The sequence below is a fragment of the Ursus arctos genome, unplaced genomic scaffold (assembly GCF_023065955.2).
Source record: "Ursus arctos isolate Adak ecotype North America unplaced genomic scaffold, UrsArc2.0 scaffold_4, whole genome shotgun sequence".
NCBI classification, from domain to species: Eukaryota; Metazoa; Chordata; class Mammalia; order Carnivora; family Ursidae; genus Ursus; species Ursus arctos.
Genome location: NW_026623056.1, coordinates 88193251 through 88220827, shown reverse-complemented (window position 1 = coordinate 88220827; position 27577 = coordinate 88193251). Strand labels below are relative to the sequence as shown.

At 42.8% G+C, this 27577-nt stretch overlaps 1 protein-coding gene across 6 annotated transcripts in view; it reads left to right on the top strand.

Moving 5' to 3' along the window:
* The window catches only part of ERG (ETS transcription factor ERG), a 243123-nt gene that overhangs the window by 119883 nt on the left and 95663 nt on the right, over positions 1-27577 (top strand). Inside the window, exon 1 of one of the 6 annotated variants that reach the window (XM_048214883.2) lies at positions 21604-21784. The exons of 4 other annotated variants lie outside the window; for them this stretch is intronic. In XM_048214883.2, coding sequence (XP_048070840.1) covers positions 21767-21784 — 18 coding nt within the window. In that variant the 5' untranslated portion in view covers positions 21604-21766. Of the gene's footprint in view, positions 1-21603; positions 21785-27577 lie in introns of those variants that run through there. One more of the 6 variants, XM_026502902.4, reaches the window with a different exon arrangement.

Here is a 27577-nt window from a genome sequence, read left to right as displayed (position 1 = left end):
ACAGCTATCTTTGGGATTGGCTTGGAAAATACTGAAATAAACAAGAATTTGCTTATTCCTTTCGTCTGGTCTGAAATTGATTTATGAGACAGGACCTTTACTGAACTTTGATCAATACCTGGGAAATATTTGATCGAACTTTCGCATTGGTATGTGAAGCCACATGTAGATAATTGCTTGATTACAATTAAATATTTTGACATGCTCGATCCACACCATAAACTGAAAATTAAAAATAGTGAGTGTCTTAACATTGCAGGTAGAGAAGTTATGGCCAAACCCGTTTTTTAACTTTCAAATAGCTTTTATTGATTGTAACTTTACACAATCATTTGTCATATTGTAAGTAAGAGAATACAGTTCATGTATGGATTTTTAATTTATGACATCCTCTTCTTCCCGTACCAATATAATCCATCTTTTCAAATGCTAGTAAATCAAGCAAACCCTTTTATTAATAAATTTATAGGTATAATAAGAAAAAGGAAACCCAAAATGCATATTTTGTAAAGACCATTACTTCAGAAGTAAATCTTTCCTTGCATTTTAGAAAAAGTACAAATCTTGTTTTATATATTTTAATTTCATTAACTATGTTTGGCCAAATTTATATATGAAACAGGCCACACTTATACCTCTTCTTAAAGGCAAACCTTTTTTTTTCTTTCTCAGCTTATTCATGGAGAGGAGACCACATATGAAACATTATAAATGCTACTGTAGGTCTACGTTTAAGCAGTTCTTGTAAGCCCAAACTCTGTTTTCACATGGTACTATTTGTAGTTTGTACAGAACACAGATTATCACCCTTCACACCGAGAACTTGAGCTGACCAGAGGCCTAATCACTCCCTTTACCTAGAGAGAGCAGAATTTCATTCACGTGGTGTTTTTATTTTTTATTTTTATTTTTTTAAAAGATTTTATTTATTTATTCGACAGAGATAGAGACAGCCAGTGAGAGAGGGAACACAAGCAGGGCGAGTGGGAGAGGAAGAAGCAGGCTCATAGCAGAAGAGCCTGATGTGGGGCTCGATCCCATAATGCCGGGATCACGCCCTGAGCCGAAGGCAGACGCTTAACCGCTGTGCCACCCAGGCGCCCCACACGTGGTGTTTTTAATATTCAAACCACAAATTGAAAATATTTGATCAAGAATATCACAAGCAAGGGTGTCAGGATCTGCATATGCTAATCGGAGCAAACTTACGATGATCATAATTACCAAATTAAGTCCATTCACTTGGGAGTTTCAAGTGGGCGGACTCCTGCCTGCTCAGAGGCGCTCTGTCATCCTTGTGCCTAATTTGGGCTTCAAATTCCTGCATTTCTCAAGTCCCCCTTCCTATTTTATTTAAGTTTCCAAAATTTATTTTTATTTATTTATTTATTTTTTTAAAAGATTTTATTTATTTATTTGACAGAGAGAGAGACAGCGAGCGAGAGAGCGAACACAAGCAGGGGGAGTGGGAGAGGAAGAAGCAGGCTCCCAGCGGAGCAGGGAGCCCGATGTGGGGCTCGATCCCAGGACCCTGGGATCACGCCCTGAGCCGAAGGCAGACGCTTCACGACTGAGCCACCCAGGCACCCCAAGTTTCCAAAATTTAAAACCTGAATTATCGTTTCCTAGAAGCAAAGTCAGTGAGCTTCATTTTTATTGGGTTTTTTTCCTCGTTTTATTCACACACTGCGACTCTCCACTTGTATTTATATGGACGATGCCCTTCCCAATTACCCTGACTATTGCTCTTCGGTTCCACATGATGTCTTTTTGTAAGTTGCCTATTTTATGAGCTTCTCTTGTCCCAGGGTACCTTTTTATTTCCTTTCAAGGTAGCGTCCTAATAGTGTTTCGGGATATGAAATGTGGAGTTAGAAACACGTTGCTTCAAAGTCACGGGTTCCTGTTCTCACCTCTGTCTTTAGAACCCTTTCCTCCTGGGTCACGGGCTGGGACTCTGGGCAAGGTAACTTCTCTGTGCCTCCATACGTTCAGCTATAAAATCCTGGCTAATACTAGACACACCTATTACGGTTTTGTGATGATTGGCCCGGGGCTTGGCCCCACATAGAGCAGCTGCACTTTGAGCTGCGGAAGGCTGCCTGAGCAAACATGCAGACGGTGCTGGCTGGTCTCTAAGTCTTCGACCACAAATCTCCAGTGGGCACTGAGCGCCGCCGCCAAGTCCTGCCCTGCCCTGAGGTCACCGACTGCTCTTCTCTCTTTTCAGCTTCTAAGTGATAGAGAAGCTCACGACCCAGCTTTGATCACCTCTTCTTTGTTGTCTCACTCACCTCTCCCCCCGCTAAAAAAATGTGATCCCAGCACGTGGCTTAAACCCCACCTACGTTCCAATGATTCGCAAGCTTACTTCCCTGTTGATAACCCGTCCTAACTGGTATCTCGACATGCATGGTCATAAGTGCCTTCGACTTTGGGTACAAATCCTGATCTGCCCGCCCTCTACTTGAATTTTCCAAGTCTCTCCTGTCTCTGGAAAGTGCAAATACTATCTTCCCAGTTGCTAAGGCCAGACCTACAACCAAACAATGACCAGAGGCCACAAATCATGTCTGATTTTCTTTCCTTTACTCTGCACCCCCAGTGTAGCAGTCCGGCCGGGCGATTCTTCCTCCAACAGCTCCTGGTCCCTCATCCCTTACCTGGCAGTGCCGTGGCTTCCTAGCTGGGTTCTCCCAGCTTCCCTCTCTGCACGTTGACCAAACTTCGCTTCGCGTGAGTCGGATCATACAGTCTCTATTTGTTCTCGAGCCCCAGTGGCTTCCTGCCATATTGGGGATAAGTCCAAACCCCTCGGTATGATCTGGCTTTTGCCCACCTTGCAGACGCAGGATGAAATTACTCTGCCCTGGCTCGCGGTGCTCCGGTCCTCTGTCTGTTTCTCTGATGTGCCAAGCTTATGCCTGGCTCAGGAATACCGAGCTAGCTGGGCCCTCGCTTGGAGGGCTGCCCCCCCCCCCCCCGGCATCTATAAAAGGCTCTGATTTGTGGTCTGGGTTTTAAATGAACAGCACCTCCTGGGTGAGGGCCCTTGCGGGGGAGGTGACCTTCGTCAAGGACTGGTGAGGGTAATGAGAAGTATTTGTGATGCTCCCTATTCTCCCACCTGGAAAAAGTGGAACTGATACATGACTGCGAGGCAAAATACCCCCTCTCCACTGCCAGGTCCCGAGTTTGCTGTGGCTGCCTGTGACAGTGTTCCTCATGTGAACGTTTTGATGTGCTGGTCTGAAGAGAAAATGAAGCCCTGCAGCTTTCTCTTTTCCTCTTTCCTTTCTCCCTCCCTCCCTCCCTCTTTTCTTCTCTTCTCTTCTCTTCTCTTCTCTTCTCTTCTCTTCTCTTCTCCTCTCATCTTTTTTTTCTTTTCCTTTCCTTTTCTTTCCTTCCTTCCCTTCCCTACCCTCCCCTCCCCTCCCCTTCCCTTCCTCCCTCCTTCCCTTCCTTCCTACCCTTCCCTTCCTCCCTCCTTCCCTTCCTCCCTCCTTCCCTACCTCCCTACCCTTCCCTTCCCTTCCTCCCTCCTTCCCTTCCTTCCTTCCTTCCTTCCTTCCTTCCTTCCTTCCTTCCTTCCTTCAGAGGGGGGGATTATGTAAAATGTGATTTACACAAAATGCTTTCTATGACCTGATCTGAGTACCTCTTGTTTGGAAGCTAACCGGATAGCAAAGTGTTTCTCCATTGCTCCTCTCTCCCAGATCAGGGTCTCTGTCCTGATGTAGCCAGATACCATGTTATCTGCGAGAACAAGAGAATGCATGCCTAACATCTAATATCTCATGGTTACACACACATTTTTATTAGTCTTTTTAAATTTCAAAATGTAACACACAGAGGAACGTGCCTGAAAAATACATGTACCCCGTGATTAATTCTAATACGGGAACAGACCCACCTGTGCCCCTCCCCTATCCTTACTCCTCTCTCTAAGGTAAATACTGTCTTAATTTTTTGGTCATTGCTTCTTTGTGCTTTCTCGTCTAAATGTGCACACCTAGTCACTACAGTGTAGCTTTGCCTCCTTTTTGATCTTTATATAAAAGGAATCGTGCAGTGTATTCATTTGTGGAATGGCTGGTTCCCCTCGCCATTATGTTTTTGAGATTGATCCATAATGTTGAGTGGAGCGCTGCTTTCTCCGTTTTCACTGCCGTGGAGTACCCAGGATATGAGCCCTGCAGGGCTCTTGAGATGTGCACAGCATTTGGCTATGGCAGATAGTGCTGCCGAGAACATTCCTGGATGTATTTTTTTTCATGCACGTATGCATACATTTCATTGTACGTTTATTAAATAGTGGAATTGCAAAGTCTTTAATGATAGAGATGTGCTGGATTTCCTCTCTTTACTTCTTCAATCTACTCTTCGTCCTTCTCTGCCCTGCCTCTTGCCCTGGAGGTTTGATGTCTGTGAACTCCATCCCATGGGCTCCCCTGTCCTCTGTCTTCCACGGAGTCCAGCTAATGGGAAACACAAGAAGGAAATCAGAGGGTTGGAGGAGAGAGAGTTCAGGTGTTTATTTCTCCAACTCTCTCCCTTTGAGCACAGGTTGGCAGTGGCTTCTTCCCTCTGGGGAGAACCCTAGCTCCTACAGCTCCCACCGCAGCTGGCGTCTGCTTCCAGGTGCTGATAACCCCTTCTCCCTTGCCACGTGGACTCTGAGCATCATGATGGCTTCCCCTTCGCGCTAACCCTCAGGACTTCACCCCTTTCTAGCTCTTCCTAAATTCTACCCTTACCTTTGGAAGTTCTTTTGTGAAACTCTCTTCAGTTACCTCTTTGAATGGAGTGTTTTCTCTAAGAACCCTGACTCATATCCTCTAAACCCCAGCTGCACGTGCAAGTTCTTGTCACTCCGTATCTTTGCCAAAAAGTGTTGTCAGTCTTCTTCATTTTAGACGTTCATGTGTATATGTTTGGTTATCTCATTGTGGTTTTAATTTGCATTTCTTAGATTAATAGTGAGGTGGAAGACTTTTTCATATATTTAGTGGGCATTGGGAGCTTCTCTTATGAATGACTGCTTAGTTTTCTTCCCTGTGTTTCCACTGGGTTGTGTGTCTTCTTATTGATTTACAGGTGTTCTTTACATATTCTGGATATGAATAGTAAGTTTGTATTAAAATATCATTTCTCCATTGCGTGCTTTTTTTCCCTCTTTAAGTATCTTTTGATGAAAAGAATTTCTTAATTTTATCTTAATTATTAATGAAGTTCAATTTATCAGTCTTGCCCTTTATAGTTAGTGATTTTGTGCCTAATTAATAAAATCTTCTCCCTCGCAAAGTCATGAAGCTATCCTTTTATATTATGTTGTAGAAACTTTTTGTTTTGCCTCACATTTATATTTATAATTAGCCTGGAATTGATTTTTGACTTTTGATGGAATGGGTTAGTTGTCAGGTTGCTTTTTTCCATATGGACATCCTGTTTCTCCAGCATGGTTTTCTAGAGATTCCTTCCTTTCTTCACTGCTCTGCATGCCGCTTTGTCATGAACAGTGTGTTCATATGTGTGTAAAGATGTCTCTGGGCTCTCTTTTATTTTCAGGTGTTTTGTTTGTTCATACATGCGTGAATACCACTCTGACCTAATTACTGTGCCTCTGTAATGATGTTGGATAGAACAAGTTGTCCTTTGTATATATGGACCACAACTTCTTAATCCAGTCATCTGTTGAAGGGCATATACAATGGAATATTACTCAGCTATCAGAAAGAATGAATTCTCAACATTTGCAGCAACATGGACGGCACTGGAGGAGATAATGCTAAGTGAAATAAGTCAAGCAGAGAAAGACAATTATCATATGATTTCTCTCATCTATGGAACATAAGAACTAGGAAGATCTGTAGGGGAAGAAAGGGATAAAGAAAGGGGGGGAATCAGAAGGGGGAATGAAGCATGAGAGACTATAGACTCTGAGAAACAAACTGAGGGCCTCAGAGGGGAGGGGGGTGGGGGAATGGGATAGACCGGTGATGGGTAGTAAGGAGGGCACGTATTGCATGGTGCGCTGGGTGTTATACGCAACTAATGAATCATCGAACTTTATATCAGAAACCGGGGATGTATGTATGGTGACTAACATAATATAATAAAAAATCATTAAAAAAAAAAGAACAAGTTGTCCTAACTCACCCTTCTTAAGAGCATCTATTCTATTATTGACCCAGTGCATTTCTACATAAATTTTGGAATCAGTTTGTCAAGTTCTACACAAACCTTGTTGCAATTTTGATTGGCTCTACCTTGAATCTCTTGATCAGTCTGAAGAGAATTGACATCTTTATAGGATTAAGTCTTTAATCCATGAATATAGTATAGTTATCCATTTATTTAATCCTTCTTTCAATTATGTTTTGAGTTCTCTGTGTGGAGGTCTTGCACATCTTGTACTAAATTTATTCTCATATTTTAAGATGTTTTTGATGCTAATGAAAATAGTATTGTTTAAAATTATATTTTCTATTAATGCTGATATATAAAAATAAAATTGGATTTTCTGTATTGACCTATGGCTAGTAAACTTCCCAAACTTATTAATTCTATTGATGTTTTTCTAAATTCTTTTGGATTTTCTAGGTAAAAAACTATATCATCTGCAAATAGTTGAGGTTTTATCTATTTTCCCCCTAATCCCTTGGCATTTTGCTTCATTTTCATCCCTTATGTACTGACTGGCACCTCCAGTATGATTGGTGGCAAATGTGGTGACAGCGAGCCTTTTTGCCTTTTCTCCTAGGATTAAATTTCAGTGTTTCATCATTCAAGTATGTGGCTCACTGTAAGGTTTCATAGATGCCATTTATGAGATTGACAAAGTTCCCATTTATTTCTAATTTACTAAGAATTTTTATCACAAATCAATATTGAATTTTATTGAATGCTTTTTCTTCTTCTATTTGAGACGATCATATTATCTTTCTCCCTTACAATTTAAATTTGATAATTTACATTGATTGAAATAACCCTACGTTCTTGGAATACACTCGACTGCATCATAGTACATATAACTCTGTTTCATATACTGTTGCATTTGGTTTTCTGAGATTTTGTTCAGTTTATTTTGTATCTGCTTTTATGTGTGAGATTAGCCTATAATTTTTCTTTCTCATAATGTCTTAGTCACATTTTGAGTCAAAATTTCCTTTTTTCTGTTATGTAGAAGAGTTCATATAAGACTGGCGTTAGTTGTTCTTTAAAAGTGTGTTAGAATTTGCTGTTAAGTCAGTCTGGGCCTGGACATTTCCTTTTTCATTTCTCCGGTTTTCTTTTAGGAAGGTTGTAGATGATTTAATCAATGTATTGAATAATTATAGGAGTTCAGATGTTTTTTCTTTGGCAGTTTTGGCAAATTAAATTTTCCAAAGATTTTATCTATTTCAGCTAAACTTTCACATCTTTTGATAGGAAATTGTTTATAATGTTTATAATTGTTTACAATGTTTATAATGTTCTTCTAATGTCTATAAGGTCTGTAGTAAGGGCTCCTTTTTCATTCTTGACTTTGGCTACTTTTATCTTCTCTTTTTTCCTTAATACTCATCAAGGGCTCATAAATAATCTTTTCAAAGATTTTACTTTGTTAATCTCCACAATATGGTCATTCTCTATTTTATTAATTTTATTTGTATCTTTGCTATTTTCCTCCTCTTTTCTTTTTTTTTTTTTTCCTAACTTCTTAAGATTCATACCTTCGCCTCTTTCCTATGAGGTATTAGCTACAGAAACAGTAACATAATTATCTAATCTATCTCATATTTACCCCTTTTTATTTGCAGAAGCAAACCTGGTTCAAGTGAGAATTAAGATACATGTAATTTCTACAGGCATCTCTTCATGTAATGTCATAAAATATGTTCTAATCAGAAGCATTTTCTGTCAGGTGTCCTTTGGATTATTTGTGTGAGTCCTCATTGCCCAAATGAACAATCACAAATATCTGTCGGTAGATGTCAAGATATTTCCTTACTCTGACACATTTCTTTAAAATAATCTTAGTTTATAGTTTCTTTGTACCTTTTGTGTTGAACCAAATCATTTACCCAAGTTTTAAACCTTTATTCCTAAAAGATTTTGCCACTTTTTTTCCTACCATCTGAACATGTGCTGATTCCATGGGACCCAATTAAAATTTCATTTTCCTCAAGAAGCAAGCTTTTATCAACAAGTCTTACTATTTTACTATAATTTTTTTTAAAAGTAGGCTCCACGCCTAGTGTGGAGCCGACACAGGGCTTGAACTCATGACCCTGTGATCAAGAAGTGAGCTGAGATCAAGAGTTGGGTGTTTAATTGACTGAGCCACCGAGGTGCCCTATGTTTGGTAATTTTTTGAACTTAATATGCCCTGAACATTTTCTATGTGGTGAATTTAGATGGTCTCATTCTTCCTAATACTGTGTCATATGTTTATCTGTTTTCTGATTGATAGGTATTCAACTTACTCTCATTTTTTAACTATTACTAAAGAGGGCTAGAGTGAATATTCTTGCACCCATGTCTTTGTTTATTGAGAGTATTTCTAAAAGGTGGATTTCCAGAATAGAAAATGCTGAGTGAAAGGATAAATTATTTTCTGATAAGATCTTAATCTGCATTCCTAATATACATGAATGAGAGTGTCCTTTCCTTCACGTCCTTGCCAGTGCTGACAAAATGAAACTTTTCGTTTTTGTCATATGGATAGGCCCAAAATATTATGGTTCGGCTTCCTTATTTCGATTTTCTTCAATTTATTGTAATATTTATTGGATAGTTTATAAATGGTGAGATCTTGTGATAGTGACTTGCTTTTATCCAAATGTTGGGATTTCAAGTCGCTCACCCTTCTTTTGCCCCTAGCAACTACCAGTCTGTTCTCTGTATCTATGAGTTCAGTTTTGGCTTTTTAAATATTCACATGTAAGTCAGATCATGCAGTATTTTTCTTTCAGTGTCTGATTTATTTCACTTAACATAAGATTCTCATAAGGTCCATGCGTGTTGTTGCAAATGGCAGGATTTCCTTATTTTTTTACGGCTGAGTAATATTTCACTGTCTGTACGCACCACCTTTTCTTTATCCATTCATCTGTCCATGGACTCTTAGGTTATTTCCGTGTCTTGGCTATTGTGAATACCACTGCAATCGACATGGCAGGAAGGTGTAGCTATCTTTTTCAAGAGAGTGATTTCATTCCTTGGGTTAAACACCCAGAGGTGGCACTGCTGGATCATACGGTCATTCGTTTTTTAATTTTTCGAGGAGCTTCCATACTGTTTCCCGAAGTGGCTGTGCCAGTTCTCATTTCCATCAGCAGCGCACCAGGGTTTCCTTTCTCCACATCCTCGCCAGCACTTTTATTCTTTCTTTTTGGTAATAGGCATCCTAGCAGGTGTGAGGTGATATCTCACTGTGGTTTTGATTTGCATTTCCCTGATGATGAGTGATGTTGAGCACTCTTCCAAGTTGTTGTTCTTGTGGTTTTTACAGCACGTCTGCTGGGATGGCCAACACGCACTCTTGTATGAGCACCAACTGTCTGTTATGTAATGGTTTTTGGATCAATACAGCTCATCTCATAATACACTTTCCAGTTGGCTGGCAGTCTGTCATTTATACACAGGCTAAATTATATTGTGAAGCTGATAAAATTGAATTGCTTTGTTCCCGTGTTTCTCAACTGGCATGACTTTGCCCCCATCCTCATGGACATTTCACAATGTGTGAAGATGGGTTTGGTTGTTATAACTGGGGGTAGGGGAGGTGCTGCTTGCAGCTAGCAGGCAGAGGCCAGGGATGCTGGCAAACATCCTTCAATGCACCAGACAGCTCCCCCCCCGCCCCGCCCCGCAACAAAGAATTATCCAGCTCAAAATGTTGACAGTGCTGAGGCTGAGAACCCCTACGGACTGTTCCAAATAACATTTGAGTGCCTTCATGGTTTGTTCTTTCATAAGTAAACTCTATCCCATCTATTCTAAGGCATGTGTTTATTTTCAAAAATTGGGATGTGTCTTACAACTGTTGGATAAGAAAGTATTGTGACTAATTTTGTTGGGCAGAATTGTTTTTTCTTTCCTTGTGATGCCTCAGATTGTGCATGACATCTACTGTCCGCTGTCTCCCATTGATGAAATATGGTAACATGGTCATGTCTTATCGTTTTCCAGCGGTACCTAGGCATCAATCTAATTTCGGTGGGAGACGAGGAAGTCCTGTGTCACATGACCGTGTGATTGCTGTATTGATAGGTGTTGAAAATCAATCAATGTCTAGCCTTGCATCTATACTCATTCCACCTTGTGTCTGCTTTCAGGCAAAAAACAATATGCAGTGTCTGAAACAATTTTGTATTTGATTTTATGTTAAAAGAGTTCCTCTTGGATTTAGCAAATAGACATAATATCGATAGAATGTCCAAATTTAGTGCAGAATGATTGATTTCCTCATTTGGGGGGTTATGAATCATTTCTGTATCTATTGATTTTTCTCCTTTGCCGACATTCATTACTTTTAAATTCAGGAAGATGGTTGGAAATCAAAACGGTTTCCGTGTTAGGGAAGCATTTCGGATTGCTGGATTTCCCCGCGAAACCTCTGTTTTCTTACTTAACAAACACTCTAATAACTCACGTAACTCTGCACTTCCTGGTTCTTGGGAAGAGGTAACAACAGGAACATCGAATTTTCGGCATAAATTCTCTCCTTCTAGATGTTGTTTTGTTAAAGGCGATGAGCACCTAAGCTGGAACACGGTCAGCGCACAGCTGCACAGTTGAGTGGGGACAGCGTTTATTCCTGGCTCCTATCGGAGAAAATCTGTCTGTGTTCAGAGGGAAATGGACTTTAATGCGTACTGTCAATTCTTTTTTGCACTTGTAAGTGAGAAAAAAATTAGAAAGTGAAAGGGTGGCAGTTTTGAGTTATTAAGAATGGTCTGGATTAGCCCCAACTTCCATGGGTCAGCACGAGGGGCCCGCTGATGCTTCCCATCTGCTTTCGGTTTATAGTCCCTAACAAAGCAGCACAAGGTATGTATAGCCTCATTGTTAGCGGTTTCCCTGCTCTTTTAAAGACAAAGACCCCCGCCCCCCAAGGTACTGCAATACTTCTAACTCCAATTTACAGATTAGGCAAAAACCTCTCAGGTTAGGGGTCACTGCAGGCAGTTGAAAAATGTCTTTGTGAACTTCCCAGTTTTCTGGCTGGTAAAGAAAATAATACAATAAAAAGAGCTCCCCCGTGCAAGAATTCCATAAAACAGAGCGGCATGCGAGACACATTAATGGTTTCCATTCCCGATGAAATGTTCGAAACGGCTTTCAGTAAGAGGGATTCCAGGATCTCCGATCCGAAGGTCTCAGCATCTGGGAGGTGAGGTCGGGGTGCTCGGGCTCTGCAGGGTCAGGAAAGCAGTGCTTCGTCCGCAAGAACTCCTATGTGAGTTTATAAGCAAGAGGACTTACCTTCTTTTAAGAAGCCTCGCGGATGCTCGGGGAGAATTCCACAGGGACCGCTGCTTTTCTCAGGCACTTTCTGGGGGCAGGAGCACCCCGGACTGTGGTTCTGGGAGACAGGGGAGCCCCACTGTGTGTCCCTGGGCGTCTCCCCTCTGCCCGTGTGGAGCTCTGGTGCAGCGGGTGGCCGGGCCCACCATGAGGCCTTCCAGATGGCTCTCATTATGGTCAGAACTGACCGATGGGAGCCCCCGTGGCCTCCTGGAAGCCGGAGAGACCGCATGGGGGACAGAGCCCCTGGTTTCTAGGAGCTAATGTTTCAAGGGAAATAATAACACCTTCCAAACACTGGGGCTTTTCTTTTTAGTAACTCGGGGTAATGAACCCTCTCCCTCTGCTTCTCATTTACCGGCCCCGTTTGTGTGGAAGTCACAGAGGGGAAATTAAAGCTTTTCCACGTCTCCTTGGGAAAGTAACCTAAGGTTGATGGGCAGAGATGCTTCCAGAAAATGGGAACAGGGCACCAGCAGGAGGAATGGTGGGGCGGGGACCGAGGAGGGCAGTCACAGTGGGGTGGTGGGGGGCCCTACTCTGGGGGTTCAGGTGACCCTGAAAGACAGGCACCTGTAATGAGCAGAGAGGCAGTGGGGGGAAGAGCTCCTGATGTTCGCCTCTTCAGTCCTTTTTCTTAAGTCAAATGTTGTTGTAATTTTGGCATCTTCTCCCCCCAACTAATGTGTGCTTTTTGGTGTGTGTTTGGCTGAAGACCGCTTCTCTTCTTTCCCACGTCTTCGGTGCCTGACACAACACTGAGCATAGAGTTGATGCCCGTGAAGATTGGATGAATGGATGAATGAGCACATAAGAAGAATATTTGCTGCTGTAACAATGTTGCAAAACTCTTCTTAAGGACACTTCTCAGGGTGTTCCAGTCACCTTTCGCTGTATAACAAATCACTCTAGAACTTGGCGCCTTAGAATCACAATGACATTTTATTATTTACGTTCCTCATGGTACCAGGGCTTGACTGGGATGAGACAGGCATTTTTCACTCAGCGTCTCTCAGATGATTGCAGTCAAGGGGTGGTGGGGGGCTGGAGTCATCTGCAGGTTTGCCCCCCTTGCACCCCTGGGGCTGGTGCTGGCTGTCGGTGGGACTCAAGACTGGAATACCTACAGAGGGCCCCTCCATGTGCCTTGCGCTTTCTCTCAATATGGTGGCTGAGGTGTAAGAGTGGCTGTTGCCAAGAAAATCAGAAGGAAGCTGTATCGTCTTTACAGGCAGCCTTGGAAGGCCCATAGCTGACCTTATACTGTAGTGACAGGTCTTCTCAGCTTTGAAGAGTGGGGACATGGACCCCACCTTTTGATGGGAGCAATGTCAATGTCACCTTATGAGATGGGCACATACAATGGGAAATCTTGTTGGGCTATCTGGAAATACAGTCACCATGGGTGATATGGCAAATGTCTAGAAGTGCAATGGATCTGTCATTCTGATGGTTTTCAGTAATTGTATGTGGGACCAACCCAATTGCTGAAATAGCTTAGCTGGACATAATTTTAGTTGGTTACTTTGGAAAATTGCAAGGGCTATGGAGCATAAAAAGGGGAGCTATTATTTAACTGGAAATCCAGATAAATTTGTTGTAAATATATCATGATGCAGGCAAAATAGAGGGCATATGCTCCTTCATTTGCTTGTTTCTTTACTCAGTATTTCTTTTTTTTCTTTTCTTTTCTTTTCTTTTCTTTTCTTTTCTTTTCCTTTCCTTTCCTTTCCTTTTCTTTCTTTCTTTCTTTCTTTCTTTCTTTCTTTCTTTCTTTTCTTTTCTTTTCTTTTCTTTTCTTTTCTTTTCTTTTTATTATTGAATATCCTCTCACTGCCTGGTCGTGTTAGTTGAATTATTGAGAGGGAAATCCTGTAGCTACAGAGTTGGAAAGTCTCCTAGACACCATTTGTCTTCTTCACTTCCCATGGCTTGATCTGGAGGAATTGCTTGAGAAAGTCACCCCGAAAGTTACCCAGGTCACGTGGTCTGGACACTTAGGGGACGGGGCAAGGTGGTGGGACAGACAGCCAGCCTCTCTGTCTCTGTCTCTCAGCCCCTGTCACTCTCTTCCTCGTCCTCTCTCTGCCTCCATCACACCATTCCCGGCTGCGTGCATGTGCGCATGTGCTTGGCGGGGGAGGCACGGGTGGCTCACGAGTACCAACCAGCTTTCCTTGTAATTTGGAACGAAAATCTCCCCAGGGACTGGTCAGCAAGCAGCTGAAAACCAGATGCTGGGCGCATTCTGTTGCGGACTGAGGAAGGAGACTGTGGCGTGGCCACAACTGGCCTTGGCCACGCCCCATCAGTGGGCCACGGATGGCCTGGGCCTGTCCCAAGGCCTCTCCCTGCCGGAAGTGCGTCATTCATTCATCCTGGTGGAGTCTCAAGTTCAAGTCAGACTGGGTCTTCGAGGGCCTCTAGGGGGCTGCGCACTGACACGGCCAGTACTCTGCTTGGTCTCGGTGGGCTCTGGTTCTCCTGGGCTCTGTTGTCACGCTTCGGCCGCTCATTCACTCGGCAGATGTCAGCCCAGTGCCAGCACAGCGACAGAGCCCTGGGGGCTCCGGGGGGTCTGCTGCTCCTGTCTGTGGGGAACCGGCTCAGGGGCACACTGCAGGGTGCTCAGCGCGTACTCCTTGCTCCCCGGAACAAACCTGGGTCACCAGTTGGGCCTCGCCCCCCCCATCCCCGGCGCCCTCCCCCTCCCCCGCGCCCTCCCCATCCCCCGCAGCCAAGGCCCCTGTGAGCAGGGCGCCACACTGGGCTTCTGCTCTCTGACGGCTGTCACCCGGCTTCCCCTCCAGCCCATTTGTGTCAGCCTCCCTCGGTGACCCAGACCTTAGCTCGGCCCTCCCATTCCTCAGTTTCCACTGATGTCGCTAATTGTGGGCCAGGAGTGGTGTGGACGCGGGCTCTGCTGAGCCTGGAGTTGCTCTTCTCTTCAGCCAGTGCCCTTTCTCTAGAGGGGCATCACAGTGAGGCTGAGCGAGGGGGCCCCTGTTACCACTTTCCACGCCTCGTCCCCTCCAGCACGTACGGTGCATGCAGAAAGGTCAAGTGTGTTTCCCCTTCAAGATCGCAGACTAACAGATGAAACACTTTCTTAACTATCCGTCCGCAGAGCGCATTGGAAATGAACCTCTGTTCTCCTGGCAGACGCAGAGGAAAATCCGTGGCCAGCCACAGTCACTGTGGCCTCTTCAGAGGTCGGAGCCTTACCCCCACGCAGCCCCGCCTCCAGACAGCCGTGAACAAAGCAACTCTCACCCACTGACCTCCCTCTTCTTCCGTATAGGAACCAAAGTAGAAGGGGAAAACAGGAAAAACTACAGATATTTTAAAGCACAAGTGAGGGGGCGCCTGAGCGGCCCAGTGGGTTAAGCGTTGGACTGTCATGATCTCAGGGTTGTGAAATCGAGCCCATATCAGGCTCCATGCTGGTCATGGACCCTGCTTGGGAATCTCTCTCTCCCTCTCCCTCAGCCCCTTCCCCCCTCAAAAAAGATAAAGTACAAGTGAGGACAAAAAAGAGGAAAGTTGGGGCACCTGGGTGGCACAGCGGTTAAGCGTCTGCCTTCGGCTCAGGGCGTGATCCCGGCGTTATGGGATCGAGCCCCACATCAGGCTCTTCTGCTGTGAGCCTGCTTCTTCCTCTCCCACTCCCCTACTTGTGTTCCCTCTCTCGCTGGCTGTCTCTATCTCTGTCAAATAAACGAATAAAATCTTTAAAAAAAAAAAAAAAAAAGAGGAAAGTTGCAAAATCAGTTAAATTTTTTGCAAACATTTCCAAGGTACTATGTTTTGCTTTAAGTGTTTAATGTTTAGAGGACCTAGAAGTCAGTGTAATCACGTTAATAGGATTATTTTCAAGAAAACCCCTTTATTTTAAAGTTTACTTTATTTAATTCATATTTTTATATATTAACATTGTATATCATTTTCATAAGTGATGTCCTGTAAGCATATCCTCAAAACTATAATGAAAAAAAAAATCGTGGGTACTATAAGGTATCTCTCACATATTATGGTATAATCCACATCCTTCCCACAATTCCCATCTCTGGAAAGGATCTTGTAATATCTGAGTTCAGGCAAAGTGCTCGCATGATACCAGCATTGATTGCACGGAAAACGAATGCACTCAAAATTGACCTGTTAATTTGATGGGACTTGCCTGGGAAGCCTATCGAACCATCTAGAATTATTGGGAAGTAGAATATTTTTTATGGTTTGGAATTACTGATAGTGCTGTAAAATAATTCTACAGTTTCCATGGTCAGATCTCACCCAGAAAATGATGCTTTTAGTCGTAGGTGTGTATCTGTATGGTTTAATTTTGCTCCGTATTCAGGTATGTTTCCTTAGGTTATACTAATGAACAGTGTAAATTTTCCAAAACAGTTTTCTGCATAATGAATGTTGGATTTTAATTTGAATGGATAAAAATGGGACAACCATGTAGGATAATGATACCAATTCAAAAAGTGTCAAGTGAAGAATTAGTCATACCCGTAGTCCCTGTAAGGGCCTTTTAAAGGGATATTTAGCACCCTCTAGCGACAGCAGTTCAAGCAGTTGAAAGGAAAGTCTGGTTTCCAGCTAGGAAGTAAACAAAGCAGTCAAGTTCTTTGGCCAATAGGTGGTTGCTTCCTAAAATTCGTGAGGCAGGATTATTTTTGTGCCTGTAAATAAAGGATAAAATAGCGTCCACCAGGCAAACCCCAGCTTGTCTTCTGGCCTATCATTGATGTAGAAAGGACATTTCCATTTGTCCCCCAAAACTGTAGTTTTTCCCAAAATATGTGCTGAGATTTGCATTGAGATACAAAGAAGACGATGAATTAACCTACATCAGAGTTCAAGTCAGTGCATTTAAACAGACCTAACACATTTCTGTAAGGCTCAACGGGAAAAGGACTGGCCTGACTCCATTTGAACTGCACGCTGTACCCCCGAGAGGGAAACAGCCTTCACATCACTGCAGGGAAAGAACACAGTGCAGAGAGGGTACGTACAACGCATGGAGGGTAAATGCAGGGGGGGAGGCTTGTGCGTGGAAGATACACTGTAGCCACAGTCACACACGCTCTTGCACACACCTGCCTCCAAGTGTAGGCGTACAGCTCCCTTAAGTCTGTAGGTTGCCTGTTTCACGCTCTTGCAATTGCAAATGCATTATTTATGACAGATGTTCTGTTCCTTGGCTTCGTTTCTGATTCCATTTGTGATGTAAATAAATTAGCAAATACGGAAACATATTAAGTGATATAGAAAGAAAACCACCTGAATCTGACTCAAAACAGACTTTGTAAAAGCAGGGAGAGCAATTGACTAGTGCAGGCGTCTCTGTAAATTTCCATCACGCAGGGGACATTATCGTGCAACTTATTATCTTTCTTTAAAAAGTAATATATAGTTTCTTTACAAAATAATTTATGAAATATCAAGACAAAATAAAGGCCGATATCTAGTATCTTACAAGTGAGACTGACACACTTAGAAAACTTCAGAGTCTAACTAGATCAAAATCTATGTTAATTTAAACAGCTCAAGATAACTTCTCAGGGTGGCCAGGGGTGATTGCTGAGGAAGTAACTGGGACATAGTACTGGAGATCTGAGTAGGGGACAGAGGAGCAGGACTGCCCCTAGGTGGGATGGCCACAGGCCTTTGTGTCCCCTCCAGCTGTGTGGCATGGGTGCTGGACTGCCCTGTGGGTAGACTGTGCTTTATGGTGACCAGTGCAATCTGAAGGCTGTGACATCTCTGCTTATCTCTGCCCCATTATATGGATGAAGACCTTGAGATGCATTTAATGGGTCACAAGTGGTGTATAGAATCATGACCATTGAAATGGGAAATTTAAAATTCCTTTAAATTATTATGCAAAATAATTGACCTTAGGGTTTTCATTTCTCCTCCTCCTCCTCCTCCTCCTCCTCCTTCTTCTTCTTTTTTTTTTTTTTTTTGCTTTTCTTTTTAGTCCTGAGTAATAAATGGACATATTTAGGGTTCTTAATACTGGTTTTAATAGTCCTGCATTTTTTAGAGGCATAAAGAGTTAGGTAAGAGCAAAGTTGTCAAAATTTGAGAATATATGCGATGCTTATGAAATTGTGTTCATTGAAATCATTGCTCCATTGGAGCCTGTGGAATTGAACTGACGCATGCTTCAAAATTAAGGAAATTGCAACTTGGTGTTGAGAAGTTGAGGATTTAGTATGTGATAACAATTTCCTCTGTTTAGATGAGTTCAAATCAACCAAGATGCTGAAGAATATATTAACCACTTAGGACAGGTGTTGAAACAATAGTTATTTAAATTGTAATTGGATTATTTCTTAATGTGTTGCTGGCGGGCATCACACACACACACACACACACACACACACACACACACACACACGCAGTCTTACCCAATGGAGGGAAACTGCACTCACGAAGTATGCTTTGAATGGAAAAACGGTACTTAACCGGTGTATAACAAGTGACTAAGAGCGCCTTATGCTGAGTATGTTCTCAGGCAAATCCTCCAATTGACACAGACGGAAAAGTTCCACTGAGCGATGTAGTTTTCCATTGTGGGGGCAGCTGCAGATGCTGGGTGCTTATCTGTAATCTCAGGCATGTCCCTGGCAAGAATCCTTGGGACATCCTTCTTGCAGCGCTTTCATGAATAATCCAAACATACGTTTTAAGATTCATGTGTCATTTTAGGGACAATATAGAGCACTTTGTCCTATTGTTTGACCCTTAAAAAGTTTGCATTTCATGGGCTGCTTCCAGGCTCTGCCGTTGTATGTGGGCGGAATTTAAGTAAACAAACACAGACTTCCTGAATGCTAGGACACCCAGTGGCTGGACAGAGCCCTGTCATCCTTGCTTCCTAGTGCTGACCAGAGTGCCTGGCGTACAAAAGACACTTTATTAACCCTGACTGGATGGGTTGACGTTGGGTAGATGAGACACAAGAGTAACTTCAGGGTTCTGTCACTAAAATTAAAAAAAAAAAAAGGAAAAAAGAACTACTCTCTTCTCGCTGTAGACATTTAAAAAGGAACCTGACTTTTGGTGCACGCATAGAGCTTGACAGGTGCAGGTAATGGTGAGCTGCGTGTCATACAGATAGTTATGAAAACATAGCACGTTACGTGTTACTCATAGAACTTTTACATTAAAATTTAATTTCTATTTACTGTCAATGTTTGGAAATCTAGATGAACCAAAGGAGGAGGCGGGAAAACAAGCAAGAAAAGAAAGATTCTCCACCATCTGTACTGTAGTATATTGCCTTAGTGCTTCTGTCTTGGCTTTTTCCTTTTAGCAGAATGGGTCTGTGATATAATTCTCCTTTATCACTGGATTTTTAACTTACCAGGTGTAATATCATAACAATTTTCCATATCACTGAGTATCGATCTACATAATTTTCCTGCAATATTTTCAGTGATGATGAGCATTCCTGTGAATGGATGTTTAACACAGGGATCAGTCATTCACGAGCAAACCTTCTTTTGTGTCTCCGATTGGCCCCTGACATGGGTCTGCCTGGTTACCTGAAGGGTGGCTTCCCCCCAGGAGGGCTGGTGACTGGTCAGAAGGTGCCCAGTCCTTAGGCTGCTGAGCGATCTGGTGCTGAGGCCGGGTGTAGGTGTAGGCTTGGGGTAAGGGCGAATGGGAAGATAAAGTGATATCTTTATCTTTGGATGATTCCTCCAGGATAATGTTCAGGAAATGCTTTCTGCGCTACTATATTCTAATTAATAGATACGCCTTATGCTTTCAATAGCCAATCAAAGTTAAAAAAAATAACTGTGCATTAAATATTCAGAGAATACCAGGCTTGGATGCTATGATGCCATTCCAGATACCAGGAATTATTATCTTTGAAGATGCTAAGAAGCGAGTGAACATCTTGTTGTTAGAAATGAGGAAGATCTGACTTTTTGAAAATTTGTGGCAGGAATTACAACTCATAAATAATCTAATACAGATTGCTTTCTATATTTGTGTGCATTTTCAAAATTCGACACAATGAAATTTATAGATAGAGTCTTCAGGAAGTAGACCAAATAGTAGTATCTGGTTTTCTGTTTGTAAGTATCCAAGAAAGAGAAATTAGTCTCTACTAAAACAAAATTTTTATTAATTAAAGAATAAAGGATATATATGAATATACACATATAAGCATTATACATATATATTAAGAGAAAAAAAGCGAAGCAAACGGTGTAAATTACCAATAGTTGGAGTAACTGGGTGAAGGATGGTAAGAGTCCTTTGTATTATCTTTTTTTGTACGTTGGAAATTTATTTCCACGTAGAGAGTCAAGAGATTTCACTGTTTGAGCTGAATTAAGCAGTAACCAAGGAACGGGGCTGGATTAGGAACCAGATGAGGGTGAGGTAGGACCAGGCAGCACTTTCTCCCCACGCTCTTTTGTTAGCAAAGCGTTCATCCTGTCCCTTGGGGAACCCACAGGAGCACTGCTCACTGGGGTACTGTGGTTAACATTTAACATTGACGCGTCTCGGGAGAGCAGAAGCAAGGAATCCCAGGGGAGCCGAGAGCGTTTTTCTCAGCACTCCTGAATCCTTGTGAAAGCTGCCCAGATAAAACAACTCAGTGCTTTGAAATTTTCAGGGAAACAAAATTTTAATCAGCCTGCCATCTCGTTCATTGTTCAGAGATGAAAAGAGGGGAAATCGACACCCGCTCCAAGCGTAGATGCTGAGAACTTGAAGGTTCTGATTTTGACCCAGAACTGGATTTCTTTTATTTTCTCTTTTCCCTTTGTTGTCTCCCTTTGTTTCTTGGTTTGTCTCTTTCTCCCCTCTCCTCCTTCTCCTCCTCCTTCTGTCCTAACACAAGGGCGTGAGTCAGGGGACATTAGGAGATACGGGGACCCCGGCTAGTTTCGAGAACTCGGACAGATGCCGAGAAGTCTGAGTGAAATCCGTTCCCCGGCCTGTCCATCTCTGGCCCCGAGCGTGGCTGAATGACTCAGCTTTGGTCTCTCCCATTCTGCGGGTCCCCAGTGGAGACCACACCTCTTCCCCGGTCCCACTTTCGTGTAGCTACATTCAAAGCCAAAGGTGGTTTCTTCCAGAGAACAAGTAATTTCCTGAAAATGAGTAATTAAAGGCCTCAAATCCTCTAAGGAATGTACAGGCCTCCATTAGCTGTATTTCCTTTGAGTGGAAAACAGACGTGTGGCCCTGAACGTGCAGCTTGGGTTTTCAAACACTTAACGAGGTCTTCACGTGGCATCCGTGCGTAGCCAAGAGTTCTCTCAGGGTCTGTGGTCTGCCATGTTGACTTTTGTCAGAGAGGGACCGGCTTGCCCACCTTGTAAGCCATTTGTAGTATGATTTTAGTTATTTGGGTCTTATTTATTTATTTATTTATTTATTTATTTATTTATTTATTTATAGTTCTTTGGATTTTAAATCAATATTTAAACACCAGGATATGACAGGATTATGTCTCCCTTTATTTGCCTCGCTTACCTTATTGGTTCTCGAATCTTGGTGTTTTCAACTGGTCTCTTGCAGAACAAATAAAAATCGCATGTGTTTGGAAAGAGAAAATGAAACTCTTCTGGAAAACTCACGTGAGATGTTGACTAAAGGGAGGCCGTGAAAAGTCCGCAAGCAAATGTGTTATTCCGTTAATGTGAAATAAGGTCCCCCCGCAAAGTTTCCTTTTGGGAGAAAGGGGCAGGGAGCGTGTGGGGAGGAGGGGCTCAAGTCCTGTGTCCCAGTCCTGGGGCAGGTCCAGGGACCTGGGGGCCCCAAAGCCCCAGTGGCAGCTGTAGGGGGCCCTCCATGCCTCGTCCCGAGGTGCTTGCGGCCCGTGTGAAGCCATGCGGAGTCCCGCCACATCTGCATCCTGCCCGGGGCAGCGTGTCGCACGGCACACCAAGTCACACCTGCTGTGGCAGTCCTTGTCCCAGGCAATTGATGCCTTTTTTTTTTAATTAAAAAAAAATCTTCTGGCTGCATATCATCAAGAAAAACAACATTGTTTTCAGGGTCCCTTATCTCTCCACTCCCAAATATCCTGTTTCTTCGGGCTGGGCCGCCAGGACCAATAGAAACCTCTTCCTGCCATTGGCTGACTTCATTTCCCAGACTTAGCACAATCTCATCCGCTCTAAACAACCTCATCAAAACTACTTTCTGGTCAGAGAGAAGCAATAATTATTATTAACATTTATTAACGATCAATAAACTTGATTGCATTATGGCCAGCACTATTAAGGTAAGGCAAGGGTTCCTTTTCTTTTGACAAAATCTTGTGCTTGTTACTCTTTTCTTTGGTTTCCTTTATCAAGGCAGATAAGTCAGGATTGGGCAACACCCCCACTACCACAATAGAGGACAACAAGATTTCCTCTGCACTGCCTAGTAAATTTCCTTTTTCCTACTCCAACCATCCGCAAGGCTTAAAAACTTCAAACTCAGAAAAAAATTGGGGTTTCTAAATTCACTGTTGAGTGCCGTGGATGACTTTTGCAAAGGCTTTTTGGAGCGCGTCTGAATTTTCATATTCTTTAACTATCCCTAGCGGTGCGTGGATGTGTGATCGGCTGGAAGGCAATGGACGCGGAGAGGTTGGAGGGCAGGGTCGGAGAAAAAGATGGGCTGGTAAATGTTGATCTTCTGGATGCTCTTGAATGACCCCTTAGCCTCAGGGGTGCCAGCCAGCCCCAGTGGCAATGAAGAGATACCTGGCAAGTGGCGGCTGGTCATGGGACACGCAAATGTTGATTTGGTTTTTGGATCCTTCATGCTGAGAGTGGAGTGATCTCATAACTCAAATGGTGGTCGTTCGGTTTGTTGGGTGACATATTTATCTTTAATAAAATACTACTCCTCTGTGCGCTGTGAGTATACGTTCTTGCCCGTCATGGTTGCTTTGTGGGAATAGAAGAGCTGTGGCGTACGTGGTCTGATGTGTTTTTCTTGCGAATGTCTCTAGTAGATAGCATAGAGAAATTAATGGGGAGGTGAATCAGTGTGCATGGGAACCTAAACGTGGCCTAATTCCTGTAAGCGAAGCCGGTCAGATGGTTCGTGCAAGGCCGCGGCATGGAGTCTGTGAAGTGGTGGGCTGTTGAGCTGTTTTCAAGGCCACCCTGCCTTGGTGACATTTGTAGAAATGAGAAAAATCAACAGCGAACACATAACTGAAAGGAAGAGAAAGGAAGCTTTATTAGTTGCATGTCTTTCGTTTTGCTGTGTATTAGTCTGGGAGGCATTTGGTTGTATTTTCATCAAGGGTCTTGGTGAATTTGAAAGCTCATGAATGTGGAAGTTTGCCCAGAATTGGGCCAAGGCATTTTCAGAAACCCTCCTTGGTTTGGTATCTGAAATGTTTGTACTAGAGGGTAGGATGAAAACCCACCATAGGAGCTGTGTCTTAGAAGCTTTGTTCAGTTTTTACTTCTCCAGGTGTGTTTTGTTTTTCACGGAATGTTCGATAACATATATGAAAAAATCATGTATCAGAGACTAACCTTACAGAGGTTTTTCCTTCTGTGGCTTCAAGGATTGGAGGCTGCGGAAATGTAACTGTCATGGGAAAGACTTTTAAAATTGGGGGCTTGATGTGCCCCTCTTTCAACTATATGAGCAGAAATCATTCGATTTTGTAATGCAAAATGCTACCCTTTTTATTCCTATTTTCACTCCTAATTGCGTCCACATTTCGTAACAATTAAATCAAATAGTCTCTGTGAATTTTGAATAGCTTGAGTGCAATTGTATGTGTTTCCAAAAAAAAAAGTCAGTATGTTGAAGGACATCGAAATAACAGCCCGTCCTTTAGAATGCAGGGTATGGCTTGTGAAACATACAAATGTGTTACGCTGTTTAATTTGAAGCATACATTTCTGAAGATATGAAGGTATTTCGAAGCTTGAATGTTTTGATTCTAGAATAAATTTTGGGTCATCAATACTTGTCTAGGATTCTATGCCTGCTTGAACATTTGATGGTACTGGTTATATGTATGTATATTGTATATATCTCAGGTGAACTTTAAAATGACTTCAAGTGGATCCATTTTAATCCTCTGTTCAAATAAAATAGCCCCTCTTTATAGGTAACTTCCCTTAAAACATGTTCTGTTGGGCTTCCTGGGTAAAGTAATGAGATGATTTTACAGACTTGTTTATAGAGTGGAAAAAGGCGGCCCGAGTCTGTTGACTGCAGTTTTAATTATGTGAGTGCAAAGCTCAAATTAGCATAAGGAAAATTACGGCTGTCCGTTGGAATTAGGAAACAGTCTGTCATACAGGCAATTTCTAGTCTCTAACGCATTCTAGTTTTTTGTTGTTGTTTCAGTAAATAAATCAATTAGTTGCTTAAGCATCAGATGTACTGAAGTTGGTAACTCCCCATTGGAGTGGGCTTTTTTTTTTTTTTTGCATTAATATTTATAAGACCTTGTGAGGCACTATGAAAAGTTAGAGGTTTTTATCCCGTCTTTGTGACTCTCGTCATCATTTTCTCTTGGTGTTTGGAACTGGGAATGGAAAGTTTCTATTGGAAGAAGCAAAGGAATTTTGGGGGCTTATCCGAGAGTGCCCGTTTATCTCTAAGTGTCCACGGATTTTAGGGTCGGATTATAAGAGTTCTCATAAAAACATGTAAACATCAAGGGTGATGTCCCCATAGGTAATTCATAGATCAGTTTTGGTACTTCTGTCTGCTTTTTGGCTTTTCCACCATCTGACAGTACTGAGGGGTGCTTAACACCCCGTTCCTCTCCTTCTGCACAGAACAACACGGTGTTGCTTCCAGACTCCAAGGAGCCAGTTGTTAGCCTTGGAACTTTGGTTGTGCTTTGGTTAGGACTTTTAATCCAAACTCCCAGAAACTTCCCTGACCCTTTCATTACACCCTGGGTCACTTGGCAAGTCTAATGAAGCCTACGATCCCGTCTCAGGATAAATGCTTTTAAATACATATAATGCGATACTTAGAGTGATAAAGCATGTGAATTCTGTCCAAGTACAGTTCAACTCTTGGACTCCTCCGGTGCCCAGTGAACCCCACATTACAGTTCCTGATCCTAGAGTTTCAAGATCCTTAGGCTTAAAAATGGGAATGTGGGGATTTTCCGTTATCACAGAGATCTGACATTGAAGGACAAGGAGAGAGCAGTGCCAGTGGAAAGCATCTTAGGAAACAGAAAGGATGTGGAAAGTTACAAGGCTGGATGAGGGAGCACACTATTACTGTTTCAATTCGTTGTTTAAAGAAGTTACTTTGATTTAACAGAGGTTGGAGGGTTTGATGATGATTGAAACATGGTGTTAATTTAAAAACATATTGCTTATTTTATAAGTTTCATGCTTTGCACATAGCAGGCACTCTATTTGCCATCATGCGTGAAGGAAAAGTTAGTGAAAAGCTCAGGGTTTATGAAGAAAGTTCATCTCCTAGGGTTTTGATGGATGTGATGAATGAGTTGAATGGCTCTAGGCATGAGATGTTTCATCAGCCCATTGGCTTATGCGGAATGAGGATTGTTTCAACCCTCATTACTTTGGGGGGAGACTCAGTGGCAGTGGAAGGAACGTCAAATGGAAAATGCTGCTGTCCTGCTGTGTCAATGTCATGTCCCCAGAGCAGGCCCTGATCTTCTGTCCTTGCCTGGAAGTGGAAGCCCAGGCCATTATGTTCAAGTGCTTGCTGCTTGCATTAGTGGGCGGTTCCCCGATACAGTTTGCCCCCAGCTGGATGTAGCACACGTCTCCCTAGCTCCCTGAGTGTGTGTGCACCTGCATCCCCTCAGCGCCCTGACTCAGTGACCGTGGAAAGGAGAACAGGGAACAGTGAAATTTTTGGATTCTTTCCCATTAAATACTCTTACATAGGATTGTAGCGCACTCAGAGAATGTTCTGAAAGCCTGAATCATTTCTGAATTATCTACATTTTTTAAAGCGATTATCTCATTATTATTATCATTATTTTGCAAAATAGACCTTTATTTAAAAAAAAAAAACCCTACACACATACATACTTACGCTTATTTAGGTCCCTTGAAAAAGCATACCTAAAAATAAAATAAGTAAAACCACCATTGTGGATGCCTTCAGGAAAATATTACTTCTGTGTTCAGAACTGCGGAGTAAGTGTTGACCCAAAGCAGAAAACTGCACCGTGGCATCCCAATAACTTGGCAGGCCCACTGATTTAATGGCTGACGCGGAAGAGAATCGCCATGCGGGAGGCCGTGGGAAAGCCAGGACTAGAGTTTCTCTGAAATCTAAGATCTTCCCAGAAGAGTGACAGAGACAGTCTCCAGGCCTTGCTAGTGTTTGGTGGGACACTCTGCTCTGACAGGATCTTCTCTTCGGGGCTAGAAAATACCTCAGATGCCACAGGACCCACCTCCTCCTTTTGTCCCAACGGGATGGAGGACAGCTGTTCTCTGCCCTGGTGATTCTGTCGCATGGCCCGTGAGACTTCATTTCTTACATCGGGCGGCTGCTACAGGCACACCTGCGTTCGGAGCCCGGCTAGTCACGTGACCTTGTGTGACTTGACCTGTCTGACCTCAGTTTCCTCACCTGTAAAATGGGGTTCTAATGGCTATTCTGTTTTGCGCTGGTACGAGCCTCTGGGATGTGCTCCATACATGGCAGACGCCATTGGACCATCCCAATGGATTGAGCCTTTCCTTATCCTGCTTCGGTTTTGAAGCCCGGAGCCGCACAGTCTCTGTTCCAGTGCTTTTGAAAAGAGCAGGGTCGCTTCTGTGTCAGTACCGTGGTCTCCCCCCGAGGGCAGGCCACACCTGGGTCTGGGAGGCACCAAGCTAGGAGAGGTCAGGAGGAGCAAGAGTGTATGGGGAAGGGGGTCTTTGGGTTAGGGTGCAACAGGGCAGGTACCAAACCCACAGGCAGGTAGAACATGCAGGGGGTCACCGAAGGTGTGGCCGGTCAGAGGGTTGGTTTAGCTCTGTTCTGAGGGCGGAGGCTGTTTGCTGTTTTGCTGAAGGAAGGCAGAGGCCTCCAGTACCTCTTGCTCCTGATTAGGGCGAGAACAGGAATATTGGAATAGCTCTACTGTTCTATTTTCTCATTAATTTTGAAAAATACATCTTGTTGTTTTGCACAAATTATAGTAATAAAACATTCTTTTTGTAGAGAAAACGAAAAAAAAATCCTTACACAGTCAATAGAAGTTGCTCCTGATCTCAACCAAGCAGAGAGAATTACTAACATTCCTACTGTGTGTTTCTCTCTGTCCTTTTGTCCACCAGACTATGCATCCGGGTGTTCTCAGTTAACGTTGTTCTAGATGAATTCCCCATGTCCCTAAACATTTTCCCCTAAGCAGAGTTTTTAGGCTTCATTACATCCCATCTAAAATAAATATTATCATTTATATAACCAATATCTGGTTACAGCAAATAATATTGTTTTCCATTTTTCAGTACTTACATTGCAATACAATCTCTATCTCATTTTTTAAAATTCACTTTACTACTATTAGTGCTTGCAAAAGGAATTGTTGGGCCAATGGGCATACATATTTTTAAGGTCATATTTTTAACTGGAAAATTTAAATATTTGCCAATTAAAAAAAATTACCGCTTGACTCTTCAGAAGGATTGTACCCGTTCCCACTTCCAGCCATGGAGGGGGCCAGTTGCGTGCATTTACTCAATTCAACTATGCACATTTTACCCTCTGAATCTTTGCCATTCTGACAGGCTAAACTGGCACCTCACTTTTATTTGTGTTTCCTTATTTACAGTCTTTCCTAACTTTTTTTTTTTTGCCGTGAACCTATTTCAACCGGTGGCCACTGTGACCTTTGGATCTATTTCTTATTCATGCCTTCATTCTGTTTGATGAAACTTATTTCCCACACATTCCCCTTATTGAACTTGGCTGAGGCATGTTTTCTAAAGCTTAAGATCATTCTTCATTCTGTCTGTTCTCTTACACTTCATTGTCTCGTCAGCACATACTCCCAGCTCTGCTTGTGTTTGTGAGTGTGGGTACTCTGTGAATATTTCACGTATACAGACCC